The sequence below is a fragment of the Sander vitreus genome, chromosome 1 (genome assembly GCF_031162955.1).
Source record: "Sander vitreus isolate 19-12246 chromosome 1, sanVit1, whole genome shotgun sequence".
Classification (NCBI taxonomy): Eukaryota; Metazoa; Chordata; class Actinopteri; order Perciformes; family Percidae; genus Sander; species Sander vitreus.
Genome location: NC_135855.1, coordinates 7,680,586 through 7,696,777, shown reverse-complemented (window position 1 = coordinate 7,696,777; position 16,192 = coordinate 7,680,586). Strand labels below are relative to the sequence as shown.

Below are 16,192 nucleotides of genomic sequence, written 5' to 3'. Positions count from 1 at the left end.
AAGAGCTTTAACAAGACAATGTTGCCCTCTAGTGAGCACTATGAGCATGCTGGACAGCTTTACATTTTAAATGTCACTCTCACCCTCAGTGTCTTACTGTATAACACACACACACACACACCCTTTGTGCATAATGTGACAGAACAGAGGAATAAAAAAGTAGGAATGTTAAAATACTATCCCGTTCCTGCTCACCTGATCTGGAGTTACTGTCAATCAGATTCAGGCCATTGTGGGTTGGATGAGCAGGGATATTATATTTTAATGTCATAATATAATATAATATAAACATTCTTACTTCATAAAAATATGTTTTGGTTTGGGTTTACTAACCCTGATCTGGATTGGTTGTGGCTTCTTTTATTGGGATTGATGTGCTAGTTGTGGATGATTTACTCCACCACGCCACACACCTCTCCACACAGCTAGCATACACTAATGTCTTCCATGAGTTCACCTGGAACTACCAGACAGCAAGCATGTTAAGTCTGTTTCTTTTTGCCATTTTTTTAACATTTTTATTTGGCGTCCGTTAGATTCAAGCCATTGCCAGATGAGTTGATACAAAGCTAATTAAGCCTATCAGCTCCACGCAACTCTCTCTGTATTTCTCAGAGATGTATTTAGTATGTTTACTAAATGGTGTCGTCCGGCGACTTTCGCGCGCAGATGCTCGAGTAAAGATAATTTACCTCTTCTGAAAAGTCCATCATGTTTTTTTTTTATCCTCCGTGTCCTCCTTGGCTACAAGCAACTGTGTGGATGTTGTCAATACTTAGAATTCCTCATGGGGGAGACAGAAAACTGCGCACTATAGCTTTAAATTTAACTTGACTGAAGTTATGTAGAGGTCCGCTGCAACAAGCGCTAACGTTAGCTGATGTCAGCAATCGTAGCTAAAGCTAAGCTCTATGTGAAAAACAATGGCAGTGAGAAACTGACATACTTGTGGTTTGGGAGTTCCAGGTGAACTCGTAAAAAGGCGTTGCCGTGGATTTAGAGCAAAGTCAGAGTAATACCATTTTCCATGCAATCAACACCTGGTATTGTGCATGCTGGCTCCCTGGCATGGCTTAATGGGACACTTCAGGGAACTGAGCCATTACATTGAAATTTGTTTCGCCTTTCCTACTATGACAAGTTGAAATGTCGGCCAAACTACAGTCGGTCATGCTCACAGATGAAAAAAGGATTGCTGGCACTGCAGCATGGTTAATCAACTTAACATAGTGTCACATCATAATTCAACTCTGATTGTTCATTGGCGGCTGACTGGGGTGGGTGTGGCCTTCCTGCGTCATAGGGCTTAAAGCGGAAGGGAAACAGAGTCGGGGGAGTTCTGTCTGGAGGACACGTGTAGAGGTAACCAGACCGCATGGGAAGTCCAGCGTTAGTTAAGGTTAATTGAGGTTTTCTTTTCCTCCAAGTATGATATGTTTTCTCGATGTCTTTCAATGTATACTAGATGAACTGTCAACCGAGTGACAACGCTGAAGTTTCCATCGAGTGACAAGGGAAGGCGCCTTTCTGGCCGGCAGCACCAGAGTGGAGCCCCAGCCGAGGAAGCAGCGCACCTAGCCAGGGAGCAGCGGCGGACGGACCGGGGTCTGGAAAGCCATGTTAGGCCACACTTCACTCCTCCCAGTCGGCAGTTAATCATTACCTCATTGATTCAAATGCACAATCTAACTAAACTCTGTCGTAAAACCTAGACAAGCAATTACAGGGTTGGTCATGACGCGACAATTGTAAACTTCACATAATGTCACAAAATATCAGAATAGCTAAATAAAGGTTCCAACACGCAAGCAGACTGATCAACAATGAACAGCAGGACAGGTAGAGAATGAAGCTAGGCATAGGCAGAATACAGGCAACTGATAATGCCAGAGTGGCAAAGAAAAGAGCTTGGTATTTGTATTAACAAAGTGAGCGCAGTGGCTGTCTAAATGGTAGAAGCTGTATCTCTGCTGTGTGTGACAGGTGGTATAAGGACTCTCGGCTGCTCCACTGAGACCTTATAATTACCAATAGTTAGCAAAAGCAGGGAAAAAAAAGGAAAACTTTCAGCTGGAAGAGAGTTTTTAGTCACGGTACTGCCTCTACCTGTCATGGAGTTTTCTGAAGTACTGAGCTGTTCCCTCAGCTTGTCCACGTCGTCGGGGTGGACCTGTTCATACAGAGTGCTGCCAAACCACTCCGACTGGGGATGGTTCAGCACCGGCGTCACCGAGTCCGACACGTAGATCACCCGTCCCGTTTCCGCAGCAACCACAAACAGGAAGCCGTCCGCCGCCTCCAGGATCAGATGCTTCAGTTCCTACAGGGAGCAGAAAGAAACAGAAACTCTCAAAACCAGACTGCCAATACGCTCACTGACAGTCATTAAGTTGTTTTTCCTGTATATCGGTAGTTTCATTTAAAAGAAATAAAGACACTCTATGATCCATTTCTGTGTAAAAGGGCCACACACATCTCAAGTAAAAAATATAAATAGAAGACTGTCCTATTTCTAGGATTGTAGAGCGGATCGCCGCGGTGCATACACACCACTTATACGCTGCTCTCGTGGCCGGTGTAGCCGGTTTCATTGATTATAGTGGAAGCGTAGTGTTGTGTGTGTAGTGTGCATCCACTCCGCATGCGTTACACGCGAGTTACAGCAGAGTTGGAGCCACTGAGCTTATTAAATGACAAAACAGGCTGTGTTTCATTTGACAGTTACACACTAGCTATAGCCTTCCATTGTCAGTGTATATAATCAGGACAATCATCAGTCTCAGGGTGTGTCTCAAACCACTCTCCAGATTAATAGGTAGTGATCTGCCCAGGGAGTTATTTTCAAAGTTTCCTAACATTTGTTTTCCAGTTTCTTGGAACATTCCCAGGATGCACAGTTAAAAAAAACAATGAGCATGTTTGGCCACGGTAAGCAAAGACCAATTTCAACACGCAAGACACTAAATCCAGCTCACCCTTTGGAAAAGGATGGACCTGTTATGAACTTGTGACCCTGTTACTATGGTGCTTTTGTTGTGAAGCAATGGCTTTATCAGAATATACCAATCCTGCAATAACTGAACAGAAGGTAAGTCTTCCTTTGTTTCCCTAGAGGCAGAGGACATCTCCCATTGGTTCCCCTGGGAGTGTTACATACTCTTGTACACGACAAACAATACCTCTTCACAGAGGAACATTTTGGACCTAATGTGCAAAAAGGTTAAACATATTTTGAAAAACAAAAGTAGCCGGGGGGAGAAGATTTGCATCATACATTGAGCAGGATGGGAAAAGGTTTAATCCACTAGTTTTGAATGAGGTTTGTAACAATTACAAACAATTACAATTTCTACGTTGAGCGAGCTCTTATTCTGATGCACAGAATATTTTTACATGCACACTGTTATTCCCGTTATGATCAGGTTTGAAGATTACTAACTTTATATCTTGGTTTCAAAAACCTAGATAAGCATTCATGAAGGGAGTCCCAGTTGTTTTTGGACTTGTCTGAAAATGTTCATCTTGCTCTCCAGATGGCTGTCCAAACTTTGTGTAGATGAATTTGTAGAACCGAGTTTTTACTTGTGGAGTGTCAAAACTGGACTCAAAACACGTATTTCAATATCACATCTCTATAATGTTGTTTTGGACTGTGATGGCCTAAGCCACACAGGTTAAACAGCCAGCAATGGTCCTTCCCGGTGCAGAAAAGGTGTGGCCAAGGGTGAAGGACTGTTATATACTATGGCCTGCCAATTGGGCCGTACCATCAGATGCCATGCTGGAGGGGGGATTTAGGTTTAGGTTGGGTTTATTTGTATTAGTTTCAATTATGTCCATTTTGGTTTTCCCGTGTGTGTTATTTGGTTTGGCCGAGTTAGTATATATGTTCCCTTTTGTCTCATTTAGGGAGGGCAGTTTTTTTGTTGAGTTCACATTTATTTTTGTTGTAGTTATGTTTGGTTTAAGTTATATTGAGTTGACCTATTTTAGAGGTTTATATATTAAGTTCTTGGTTTTATATTGTTTTGTGCAATTTTTGGGTAAATAAAAACCCATTATTTTCAACAAACTCCTGTTTCCTAATGGTCTTACTGCTTGGTCCCTGACATGGACAATTATGTGCAATAATGTATTAGTTACAATAGTCTATACCTGATATCATTGTTGTCTGACATGTTCCAGCCACTTGTTCACTGCAACTACCTATGTCCACACTGGACTCCAATAGCATTTGTACAATCCATTGTTTTTAGCAACATAATCTTCTTAACCTAATCTTACTTTATAAAGTTTTACTTTTACTTAATTTTTCATTTCTTGCACTTAAGCTGTGATACTTTATACACTTATTGACTATTTCTTTCTTTTAACCTTAAATCTGACTAAGCAACTGCAACTTTACAATTTCCCTGAAGGGATCAATAAAGTCTTCTGATTCTGATTCTTACTCTGATATTAAAGCATTTTTCACTGCCCAAACCACTTCAATTAAATGAAATGTGGTAAAAAAAATATAACAAGAAACAGTGCGAGGAAGGTGAATATGGTTGATCTGAATCTGTCCCGTATGACAGATCTGTGGCTGTCTGACAGAACAGTACCTGTTCAGTGAGAAAGGAGGGCTTGTAGGCGCCATCGGTGGATGTGTTGCCGGTGCCCCTCATGGATTTCATATGGGAGACAGCCATACGCAGGATGGTCAGTTTATCCGGTTTCCGGGCCAGCGCACTGCAGGTAGGGACCATGTCCGACAGCTCGGTGATGTACTGGGTCATTTTGTTGCGCCGGCGTCGCTCAATCTCACTGTGGTTCTCTCTGAAAAAGAGGAGAGAGCAGTCAGAAGCTTGGAGAGCACACACTGATAACCACCAGCCAGGGGCTTAATTTGGAGATGCATTTCTAGTTTCAGTTTTCCCCTGAGAAACACAATTGAGTGTTTTTAGTAACAGAGGTTAGCCAGCAAGGTCTTTTTATGAGACATTTTACTTTGAGGTGAATGTCCTTCAGACAGCAGGAGGGACACACAAGGTTATGCCAAAAAAAAAGCTTTTACAGTCTCCTGCAGTACTCTGTAGGAGACAATATATATAAAATTATTATTATTATTTTTTATTTTTTTTATCCCAATACCAAATATTTTGGGCATTTCTCTTGCCAAAACTAAATAAATGAAAAGCCTAAAAAGTATGGTTTTCTTCTTAAATGTTATTCTCTACTCTTCTAGTAGAACAATCGAGGGAACGGGATTCTCTTCTGGAAAGTCTGGACACTAGTTGTGTGAGCATCTCCATCAGGCAGCATGTAACAGGTTTAGCTGCAGGTTTCACAGACTGACCCGTACAGCTGGGTAATAAGGCACAGAAAACTGAAAAACTTATAACACCAATGTTTTCAGTCATCAGTTTATATCAATATATACGGTATCATCATATAATGATGATATAACGTCAATATTTCTGTTGAGCTTTAAAATTTCCTTAAGCTTATATTTCTCTAGTACTCAACACAGTATCAAGAAGTGTGTGGCAAACGGAAAATCTGTATATTACTGCTCATAGCCAGGGATGGTCAATTATGGCTCAATTAAAGCTATAGTGCGTAGTTTCTGTTGCCCCATGAGGAATTCTAAGTAATGACAACAACACTGTCGGCGCGTCCACATGATACAGCCTTCCGTGACCGAGCACCCCCCACCCCTCCTTCACACAGTTGCTAGTAGCCAAGGAGGACACGGAGGGTTAAAAAAACATGATGGACTCTTCAGAAGAGGTCATTATCTTCACTTGAGTTTCTGCGTGGGAAATTCACCCCAAGACACAATCTTCAGAACATAACCATACTGAGAAATACAGAGAGAGTTGTGTGGAGCTGATAGTCTTAATTAGCTTTGTAGCAACTCATTTGACAATGGCTTGAATGTAACGGACGTTCATTAATATCAAAAAGTTACGCACTGAGGCTTTACGTTTGAATCCCTCATTTCTGAACGTCCGTTTCAGCATGTATTTTACTATTTAAATAGAGAAAAAGCATGTCCAGGATATATGGAACAAAGCCAAGAAAGCAGATAGTAATGTTGCCGTTTGTTGCTCAGTGCTTCATTGTTTGTTCCAAAGGGATTTGTCTAATTTCTGGTGTTTGACACTGTGGGTGTTTTTACTCTGCATGTTTTCTTGGATGGATTAATTTCTGTCATTTGTTGTTAGTACATTTTCAACCAATGTGTCGCTCAGTGTTTCTATCACCCAGCCCAAACTCCTCCCCCACCACAGTAGAATGGCTTCTTTGGCCAGACAGCTGATACTACTAACATACTGACCTAAAACAACTCATTCTGGTCTGATAAGGACTTTCATATGGATAGTTGAGTCACTTAATTGGTTAACACCTAAATCCAGAAGGCATTTTCACTGGCTGCAGTTTATTTTTAAATCAATTTTCTTTAACTATCCTACTTATTTAAAACAACATGTTGTCCCATATAGATCAACATACAGTCAGAGACATACTAAGTACCCCTTTTTCTTTGTTCCCAGAATGTCCAAAGGAATTGGACGACGTGCCATTAAATTTAAAGCGCCATCTGATTGGAACACCTTGCCCACCTCACTTAGATCGATTACTTCATTTTTTTTTAAAGGCATCTATCTTTAATTATCTACAATCAACCTGCTCTTGCTTCGCACTTGACATGACACGATTCTTGTTGATTTTATTTTTTTTTCCTTTCTCCTTTTTTCTCTCATGGTTTCTTACTTTTTTCCTCCTTAATGTGTTGGCTCCTGTTTGTGCATCTACTGTAAATAGCAGCACATTTGGGATGTATGCAAACTTATTGTGTATTTACTTGTATATGTGTATAGTGTGTGTATATATATGTGTGTATATATATACACATATATAAAATATACATATATATGTGTATATTTTTTTTATTTATTATTATTATTATTTTTTTTTAATTACTACTTGAATTGTTACCCTATCCTGACTCTTTTGGCACCAGTGCCCGTATTTATCAAGCTTCTCAAAGTGCCATTTTAGTCTGAAGTGCTGAGAATTAATGAAATACTCCTACAATTAAACTTAAGTATGAAAGCAAGTTATCAAATTTCTAAAAGCTAAGCATCACTCTTACTCTCCCAGTTATTTCAGACAGCTCCAGAGGTCTCTCTAGTGGTTAGGAGTAGCCAGTAGGGGCTTGTGATGACAGAGACGTGCGCCAATCTTTCAGGAGAGGAAGAATGTCAGTTCACAGCACACCGTTTTAAAACTTGTAATTAAGACATGGTGGAAAACGTGTTTGTCTTTCATTTTCAATGTGTATATCATAATGTATTCTCTTGAAAATTCTTTATTGTCAAATGTGTGTTGAATGTAAACTCCTCTTAGGAATTATTTCACCATTCAATGTGAATGTATCTGAGAAGATTCTTAAATAAGGAAATCTATTCAGTGATTGGTGTGACAAAGTGACAAAGTGTTGTGAATCATCTCTAAGACAGACACTTTAAGATCTAGTCCTACACTTCACTTAAATTATGACTAAGATGCCTGATAACTAACTTTTAAGCACAAGAATTTCTGTACTCTTAAGTCAATTCTTAGCAGTGTTCTTGGTGAGTAATTCCCAGAGGCTTGATAAATACAGGCCCAGTGGTTAAGTATTTGGCTTCTTCAGAACGGGTGTATAGTGTGCAGGTTGAACAGTTTGCTGAGCCCTGAATGGATAATCCTCTGTGGTCTCAGCTGGCTCGGCCTACCTGGCGTATCTCTCCTTTCCCCCACCAGGAATTTGATCATCATCATCATACCTACAGAGGAGAGAGGATGCAGCATGTAACACACTGTACACATAGAGGTAGAAAGCATCAGGCAGCAGATTCATTATCCGTATTCCTCACATGCAATGATTGTCACATATCAATGCAGAGAGTAGATGGTTCAAAGAGTGATGAACATGGGCAAAACTGAACAAAACAGGCTGATGTAACTGGTGCAGTGATACAAATACTCTGCTCTACTCTGAGAAATTCAAATTATAAAACTAGGTCTTTATAGATAATCAAGATAATAACAGATAATCAAGACACTCAGGGTAAACTCAGGTCTGATAATCTGACCAATGATGTTGCTGCCCTACTAGACTGTGGAAGGAATCTGCAGATTTGTACAGTTTTTAATCTGTGATCCAGGATGAAAATCTATGTAATTTAGCGGACAATTTTTCTGCTTGGGATGGAGATGCGTTAATATTCTATAGTTTTATTTTATTTTTTAATTCAGTTAAAATCCGTGGAAATTCTGCCGATTTCTGTGTCCCCAGATTCCATGTGGCAATGCTCATAAGCAACTGACTACCTAAGTGCCTGGATTTAATCAGAATTAGATCCAAATTTGACAAATTTGAGCAACTTATATAGTTACTTAAAGTGAGTATATGTAACTTTTTAGTGTTTCTGAAACTCTGTCATTTTTCACACAATGATCTTAAATGAGCTGTAACAGCAAACAAGACTAACAGTGAAAAAAAATGCTAATTTTTACGCAGTTTCGATTAGTGCCATTGCTCCGGTTCAATTTTTCCCGCGTAGTCACAGAATGATTTGCGGTAGGTAGATACACAGTAACAGTAACACATTCTAGGCTTCTTTGTAACACCAGAAAAGCCTGTGTTATTGTATCCAGCCAGGTAAAAGGCAGCAGGAGATTTCTTTATATAGACTAGGCCTAATTGTATCTACCCCTATTGTATGAAGTTATCTGTGGTAGTTATGGCTGATACTGGGGCAGGACCATCACAGGTAAAAAAATAATATAATAAAAAACACTACCACTTTTGTCCAAAGCGGCCGCTAGAATCAATACAAACGGAAAGAAAAAGTACTTGTTTTGTACATGTACAACTGTTAATGTAAAACCCCATCTTCTGATGAAGGCTGTGAGATGGGGAATTTATAGTAAAAGTAATCATTACTAAAGTATAGAAATTAGACCCAGGCTCTAGTTTCCTTTAAAATACAGAAACACTAGTTGAAAAAAGGCCGGAGTCACTCCTTACTTAAAAAGAGTAGATTAAGTAAAGGCAAATAGCCATTATTGTAGAATGAACTCTAGTAAACCAAAGTTAGAATCTAGAGAAAGTAATAAATAATAAATAAGTCCTACATGTGATGCTACTGTCCCTTATCAAGAGTGCAGTTACTCCTGTGTTCAGCAGAGAGCAGCTCCTCCTCACCACTCAATTTAGCAGAAACAGATCCACTGAAATAAAGCACTTCCTGTCCATCCTACAGCCGTACACACACTACACAATATGAGAAAGAAAAGGAAAACAAGTTGAGATCAATTAAATGGGAGGGGACGCATGAGATGCAATGACAAAGACTTTAGTCCCTCTTTTAAAAAAAAGGAAAACATAGACTGTATATTTGATGAAAGGAGGGAAAAAGTCATGATGAGTCCATGCAGTCAATGTTACAAACACAGGGTATCTGCAGGGTTCTTAAAGACACATTTTAGACCTTTTAAGAGATTTGTAATGACCTGAAACCATGCTAAGATCAATTTAAAGAGAAAGAGAAAACTGATACATACTGTACTACACACCCATTTTTGAATTGAGTGCAGTAAAAAACTTATTTCAACAACTTTAATGTATCGTACCCGCAGATACCCTGAAACAGGACCTGTGTTGTCGTTGTGAACTAGTTCTACAACATTTCAGACAGGACAGGTGCTAGCTATTCGGTGTTCTCACCTTGAAAATTTGCTAGGTCCCTCTCCGTCTTCGTCGTCAAAGTCCATTCTGGGAAACAACCACAGGAAACACATTTACTACTTCTGTTAGACGTAGAGCGGCCATGCTATGTATATCCACAGCAATCACTTTAAACGGCTGCAGACATAAGTTAAAAATAAGATAAGAAAAAACTTTATTGTCTGTTCACACAGAACATTTTCTTGCATCGTCTGTTCCAACGATCAACAGATAACATTAAAAAATGGTCACCCAACAAACATCCGACACACCTTTCAACACACACACACACACACACACACACACACACACACACACACACACACACACACACACACACACACACCTTAATAAATAAAGCAACAATGATACAAGAACAAGTCCCTCTTGCTGTCTCCCTGTGCCATGGTTACTCGGCAGATGTTGCCTAGATCAAGTTTGTATTATTTATGCATGTGTATGTAGCCCTAATGTCTGTACGTGGGTTAAATGCATTGCTTTGGCCCCTGAGGATTAGAATATTCAAGGTACTGAGCTCATGTATGTATTCGGGGATCCTTGGGCAAGACACTGAACACTTTGACATGGAACTGCAGGGCCATGGATTAACCCACAAACCTTCCGATTGTTATTTTCAGACCAAAAAATTTTATAAAAATGTTTTAAACTCTTGCCACAGTTCGCGTTTGTCATCGAGTTTGAAGTGCTTCCTCATTTGGTTCTACTGCTGCAAAGTGATGAAGTTATATCTGCTGACAAATAAACCGGAGCATTATGATGCTTTCCTCTTCTGAACATGTCATTGCCCAAACACTATGATTACATCACTGACACAAAATTTGAAAGCAGCCATTCGCGACAAACGTTTGCTGTGGGTGTCAGATGACAGCTTATCCACCCTGTACAAAGAGCATCTCAGTATAACTAGACTGCAAACCTTTACCCACGCAGTCTTGTACTAAACCCTAACTGCAAAATAATGGAAACAGTAAAGGGTGATGGGAATGATAGGCAGAGCAGCGTGACATGGAGCGCTGTGATGTACGCCCTGTTTCTTCACCGTTGTTTTAGTTTCAGTGCAAAATGCTAAACTCCTCGTGAACCGAAACAAGCATTTCGAGAGAAAACTTTGAATGCAGTTTGAGGTGTCATCAAGCCATCCATGCTTTCTGCCCCTTTAACATGAATTGGTGTATTTGTGCTTCTGCATACATTGTTAAAAAAGTTGCTCAGAGAAACAATCAGGCTGGATTATTATTATAAAGCCGCTTGTTGTGGAGAGATTGAGGGGTTTATGGAGAAATTCACTGACAGGATTAGGGATCGGCTGATACCGATACTGATTATTAGTAGTTAATGAAACCGATTACCAATATAATAAATTAGAAACTTTCAACATAATACCCAGTAAAAGATAGTCAGATAGTGTTGTGGGCAGGACATTAAGTTAGACTCAGTGGTGAGTGAAACCGAAGCAGAGGGACAGACACAGAGCTGTAGCTGTGCCAAAGTAGAACACTTTTTAATTCATTAACTTTATTGGTTATCAGGCAAATAAAACGCTGATACAGATAATCTGCAATCTGCCAAAAACACAGACTGATAATCAGCCATGTTACAGCAGTAATATCACCACTGCTCCAGCTAAAACAACTAAACAGTGACAGCGTCGACTGCATGGACACTGGCAGACCAAACGAGCGGGCCATGACTTCCAAACATCAAAAATCCTTGTGTGGTTATTTGAACTATTTAAATGACTACTGACTCTATTATTATATGGGTGTGGTGAACTGCCTATAATCTTCTATCACCCCATCTACCAATATTGATATTCATACATATGCAATATACACATATATTTATTTATATACACTGATTTTTTTCATATACTTGTGTACCTTATATTCCTGTCTATTCTTTACCTTAATCTGTTCGGCTTTGTGGTCCTTGTTCTTAGCTGTTATGTCTATTAGGGCTGCAGCTATCAATTATTTTAGTAATCGAGTATTCTACTGATTATTCCATCGATTAATCGGATAAGAAATACTTTTGTTTTATTGAAGAGCAATAACAAACAATAGTTTGGTTAAATTTTTCGAAAAAGCAACATTTTTGTTGCCTACATTGCTTACAATATCATCTCTCAAAAAACTCAACATATGAAGTGCATTTAAGTGCCATATTACATTGTAAAATGTTTAAAGAAAACATTTTCTGAAATTACATCAACCTCACACTAAGGCATACATTCAACATACATAAACATGACCTTAATATGTGCAACTTAACTTTCAGAACTAGAAGTTTCATCCTGAGACTGATCTGTATATAGGCCTATATGTAAATATATGTATATGTAAATATTAATTATACTCAATCTATTTTAATTTATATATTTGATTACAATGCTACACAGCTCTGTTACACTTATGCTAGTAGATCGTTGATCAGCTTTGTCTCCGTGAAGAGAGTGAAGAGTGAGAAAATGGTGCGCAACAATCAGCTATTTTCCGAAGGGATAGTCAACAAGTCGGCTCTTTAGATCAGATTGTGGTCACTGCTACGTATTTTCTTGTCTTTGTTTTTGGTAGTTGTTGTGTCTGGTGTAGTTTCATCGTCCATACAACTCCGTGATTTACTTTTGTCGGGTCCGCTTCGTGGAATGGATGAGAAATCTTTTCTGTTGAGATGCTGAAGCATTGACGTTGTGCTATTATTGTGGTAAGCTAGTTTGATTTTGCAGTAGACACACTGTACAGAGTTTTCGTTTTAATTACGTTTGAACCGATTCCAAATTTTGGACACTTTCTGTCGTTTTCTCCAGTCTGTCTCTTCTCTTAGCCCCTCGCTATTTTACGCTCTGGCATGTGTCGCAGGCAGACTGGTGTGCGACAGTAATAATGATCCGTGTGGAAACACCGTCCGTCAGCAATACAATGTTGGTAACATTGATTTAACGAAGCTTCGAGGCAAATCATTTTGCATCGAGGATTTTTTGTAATCGAATTATTTGAGTTATTCGAGGAATCGTTTCAGCCCTAATGTCTATTATATTATACTATCTGTGTTTTGAATCAACAGAAATGTTGATTAATGTGCATTGTCCTTTATAAATAAAATAAATACAAAATAAAATGAAATATGTTTGTGTTGAGAGTAGGGTTGGGTACCGTTTGAATTTTTACGATTCCGATGCCGAACCGGTACTTTTAAAACGATTCCGATTCCTAACCGATTCCTAAACCGATTCTTGAAAAACTGAAAAATGACATCAAAGAAAGGCTCTTTTATGGAGTTTTTTTTTTTCCATTGAAAATTATTTAAATATAACAATATATTAACGTTTTAAAGTACTTCAATATATAATAAGTAAACCTAAGTCACCTAACACATAACTACAATAATTTAACAAATAACAGTTACACTATTAACAAACAACAAAATAAATGTTGAGTTGGTATGCCAACCAGCTTCAAACTTCAGCAGTTCTTTTGCAAAAAAATGACCATATTTGCCTTCTCTGGTGAGATACTACACCTCTCCTGACGTATGGCATGTCCTGCACAGGAGAAAACTCTCTCAGATGGTGTTCAGGAGGCCTGTACACACAGGTATGAGTTTGAAAGGGCAGACAATTTGGGGAGGCTGTCCCGCCTCCCCACCACAAGGCTACAGGGTCTTGTCCTGAACGATAGACTAGCAGAGCAAGTGTAATATGTTTACTAGCGATCACGTGCAGTGAATGGTTAATGTGCCTTTACGTCCGTTTTGGTGAGCCCAGAGGGAAAAAATATGGCATTTTAAAAGTAGCCTACATTTACGATAGCTAGCTAACAGTAGACTACAGAGAAAGTGTGATATTTTTACGTTCGTTTCAGACCGTGTACAAAAAGCCGTCTATCAGCAGTGATAGTAGAGTGCATGTCGGAGGAATAGCGCGGACACACGCTTTACACCGCGAGCGGGCACGTGCGCCACTCAGCAGAAAAGGGAGAAAGAAAAAAAGAGTCTGCTGCTGTCCGGAGCGACAGAGGAAAAATATTTCAGTCGGAACCGAAATGAGGAACCGAAATTTGCGTTCTAATCCGGTCCGAATACTACCGTTTGCGTAGGAACCGGATCCATAGCGGAACCGGGTTTCGGTACCCAACCCTTGTTGAGAGCCATGAAAAAACAGAGTCAAATTCCTTGTATGTGTACACATACTTGGCCAATAAAGCTGATGCCGATACCATAATACAGCATAAAGAAAAAGAGATAGTACCTTGTACTAATATTCCTCTGTGATTTTCCCAAACTGAACATTTCAGTTTGTCATAGTTACTAAATAAGAACTATGACTAAACGATATAGTTTAGCTTATCCTCACTTCATTTGACTATTTCTGTCTCAATACACTTTGTAGTTACTATCTATATTTACTGTACATAGTATTTAGAACCATTGCTTTGTTAGTCATGCTTCGTTTTGTATAGAAACTCATATTCTCAAATGTTTTGGGCAGGACAGCTTAAAGACAGGAAAGGGGAGAGAGAGGGGGGATGACATGCAGCAAAGGTCCGCGGGTTGGATTCGAACCCACGGCCGCTGCCAAGGACTCAGCATACATGGGGCGCATGCTGTCTACTGGGTGAGCTAGTGGTCGACTCAAATATTTTCAAAACTTTTTTCTTTTCTTTTTTAAAGATTATTTGTTTTGCTTTTATTGCCTTTATTTATAGAACAGATTAAGTCAGGAGTCAAAGAGGGGGATAACATGCAGTAAATGGCCGCAAGTCAGAACCGAAACCGCGGCCGCTGCGACTGGGACTGAGCCTCTGTACATGGGGAACACGCTCCACCAGGTGAGCTAACAGGCAAATATTCTCAAAATTTTGAGAACAGGATTTTGTTCTATGTAACAACCATTTCAGGTGCATGTTTCTAACTTTTGGAGAGCGGGCAGAGCGGTCAACATCCTGGCACTTTCGCCGCCGTCAGTGGACTTGGCTTATTCCACTGTTCTCATTCCCTTCGCAGCAGCCTGTCACGGCTCAGTTTGTATGCATGATCTACCTGACGGCTTTATGCACCATGGCAGCAACAGGACGGGGATTATTGTGTCTGTTGTTGTCTTGGGATCCTCTTCCTCAACTACAATCTGGCTCATCCACACGCGCGCGCGCACGCACGCACGCACGCACGCACACACACACGCACACACACACACACACACACACACACACACACACACACCTTAATAAATAAAGCAACAATGATACAAGAACAAGTTGCTGTCTCCCTGTGCCATGGTTACTCGGCAGATGTTGCCTAGATCAAGTTTGTATTATTTATGCATGTGTATGTAGCCCTAATGTCTGTACGTGGGTTAAATGCATTGCTTTGGCCCCTGAGGATTAGAATATTCAAGGTACTGAGCTCATGTATGTATTCGGGGATCCTTGGGCAAGACACTGAACACTTTGACATGGAACTGCAGGGCCATGGATTAACCCACAAACCTTCCGATTGTTATTTTCAGACCAAAAAATTTTATAAAAATGTTTTAAACTCTTGCCGAAGAAAATATTTGTAGTGGTTAATTTCCACAGCAGTTAAGCGGTGAAGATACTCACCCTCCTGATCTCCTCTTGCCCCCGCGGCCTGGCACAGTCCCGCCCATCCTCACCTGACTGGCTCCAACGGCCCCAGGCATGGCTACTGCCCCTGGCAACTCACTGCCCATCTCTGGAAGATACAACAGTGACAGCGAAACAGCACAAGGTTAGCACAAGTATCCGTCACATAGATGGGACTACCATTTAACTCACAGTCTTTCCCATTTGTCCAATTATTAGTGTAAGAGCCATTTTGGTGTTTGTGTTTGTTTGGTTTCAACCTCCTGCCACTTGGGGCAGTAGTTAATTTTCTTTTAGAGGTAAGGTATTGTAATTAAGAGGTAACTGCACTCAGGTGTTGCATGAATGGAGAAACAAACTCTTTTTTGACCATGTGGTAGATGATTATGTTTTTTGTTTATGAGAAGAAGACAATAGGAACAAAGTGGCTGTATTTTGTTGTATTACAAACACATTGTGTTGTAATTGGAAACACTGGACACTACACGCGTCTAAAACAAATCGACTATGCAACCTTGGTGGCGTTCTATTGAAAGGCAAAGGGGTCACTACAATTAGTTTATTAGTCAGTGAAATTAATTAATGCATAATAATCGTAATAATCGTGAAAGACTATAATCGTACCAACAAAATCTATAATTGTTGCCTCCCTAGTAGGCAGCAGAGGGTAAGCGTTTTTTATCACAGCGGTAAGGGTATGAAGCGGTTGTTGCCCATGTGAATGATGAGGGTACAGCGATACCTTTGTAGTATCGGTATACCGTGCAACACTAGCTGTTCCATTCTATATGAAGCCACAGTGCTGTGT

General features: G+C 39.9%; 1 protein-coding gene across 4 annotated transcripts in view; it reads right to left on the bottom strand.

The window, feature by feature from the left end:
- Window positions 1-16,192, bottom strand: part of arnt2 (aryl-hydrocarbon receptor nuclear translocator 2) — a 73,126-nt gene that overhangs the window by 44,775 nt on the left and 12,159 nt on the right. For 3 of the 4 annotated variants that reach the window (XM_078258669.1, XM_078258413.1, XM_078258491.1), the window contains exons 2-6: window positions 15,382-15,493; window positions 9,764-9,811; window positions 7,767-7,817; window positions 4,605-4,818; window positions 2,107-2,320 (exon numbers count right to left, since the gene is read on the bottom strand). In XM_078258669.1, the coding sequence (XP_078114795.1) occupies window positions 2,107-2,320; window positions 4,605-4,818; window positions 7,767-7,817; window positions 9,764-9,811; window positions 15,382-15,493 (639 nt within the window). The remainder of the gene's footprint in view (window positions 1-2,106; window positions 2,321-4,604; window positions 4,819-7,766; window positions 7,818-9,763; window positions 9,812-15,381; window positions 15,494-16,192) is intronic. The other variant, XM_078258581.1, reaches the window with a different exon arrangement.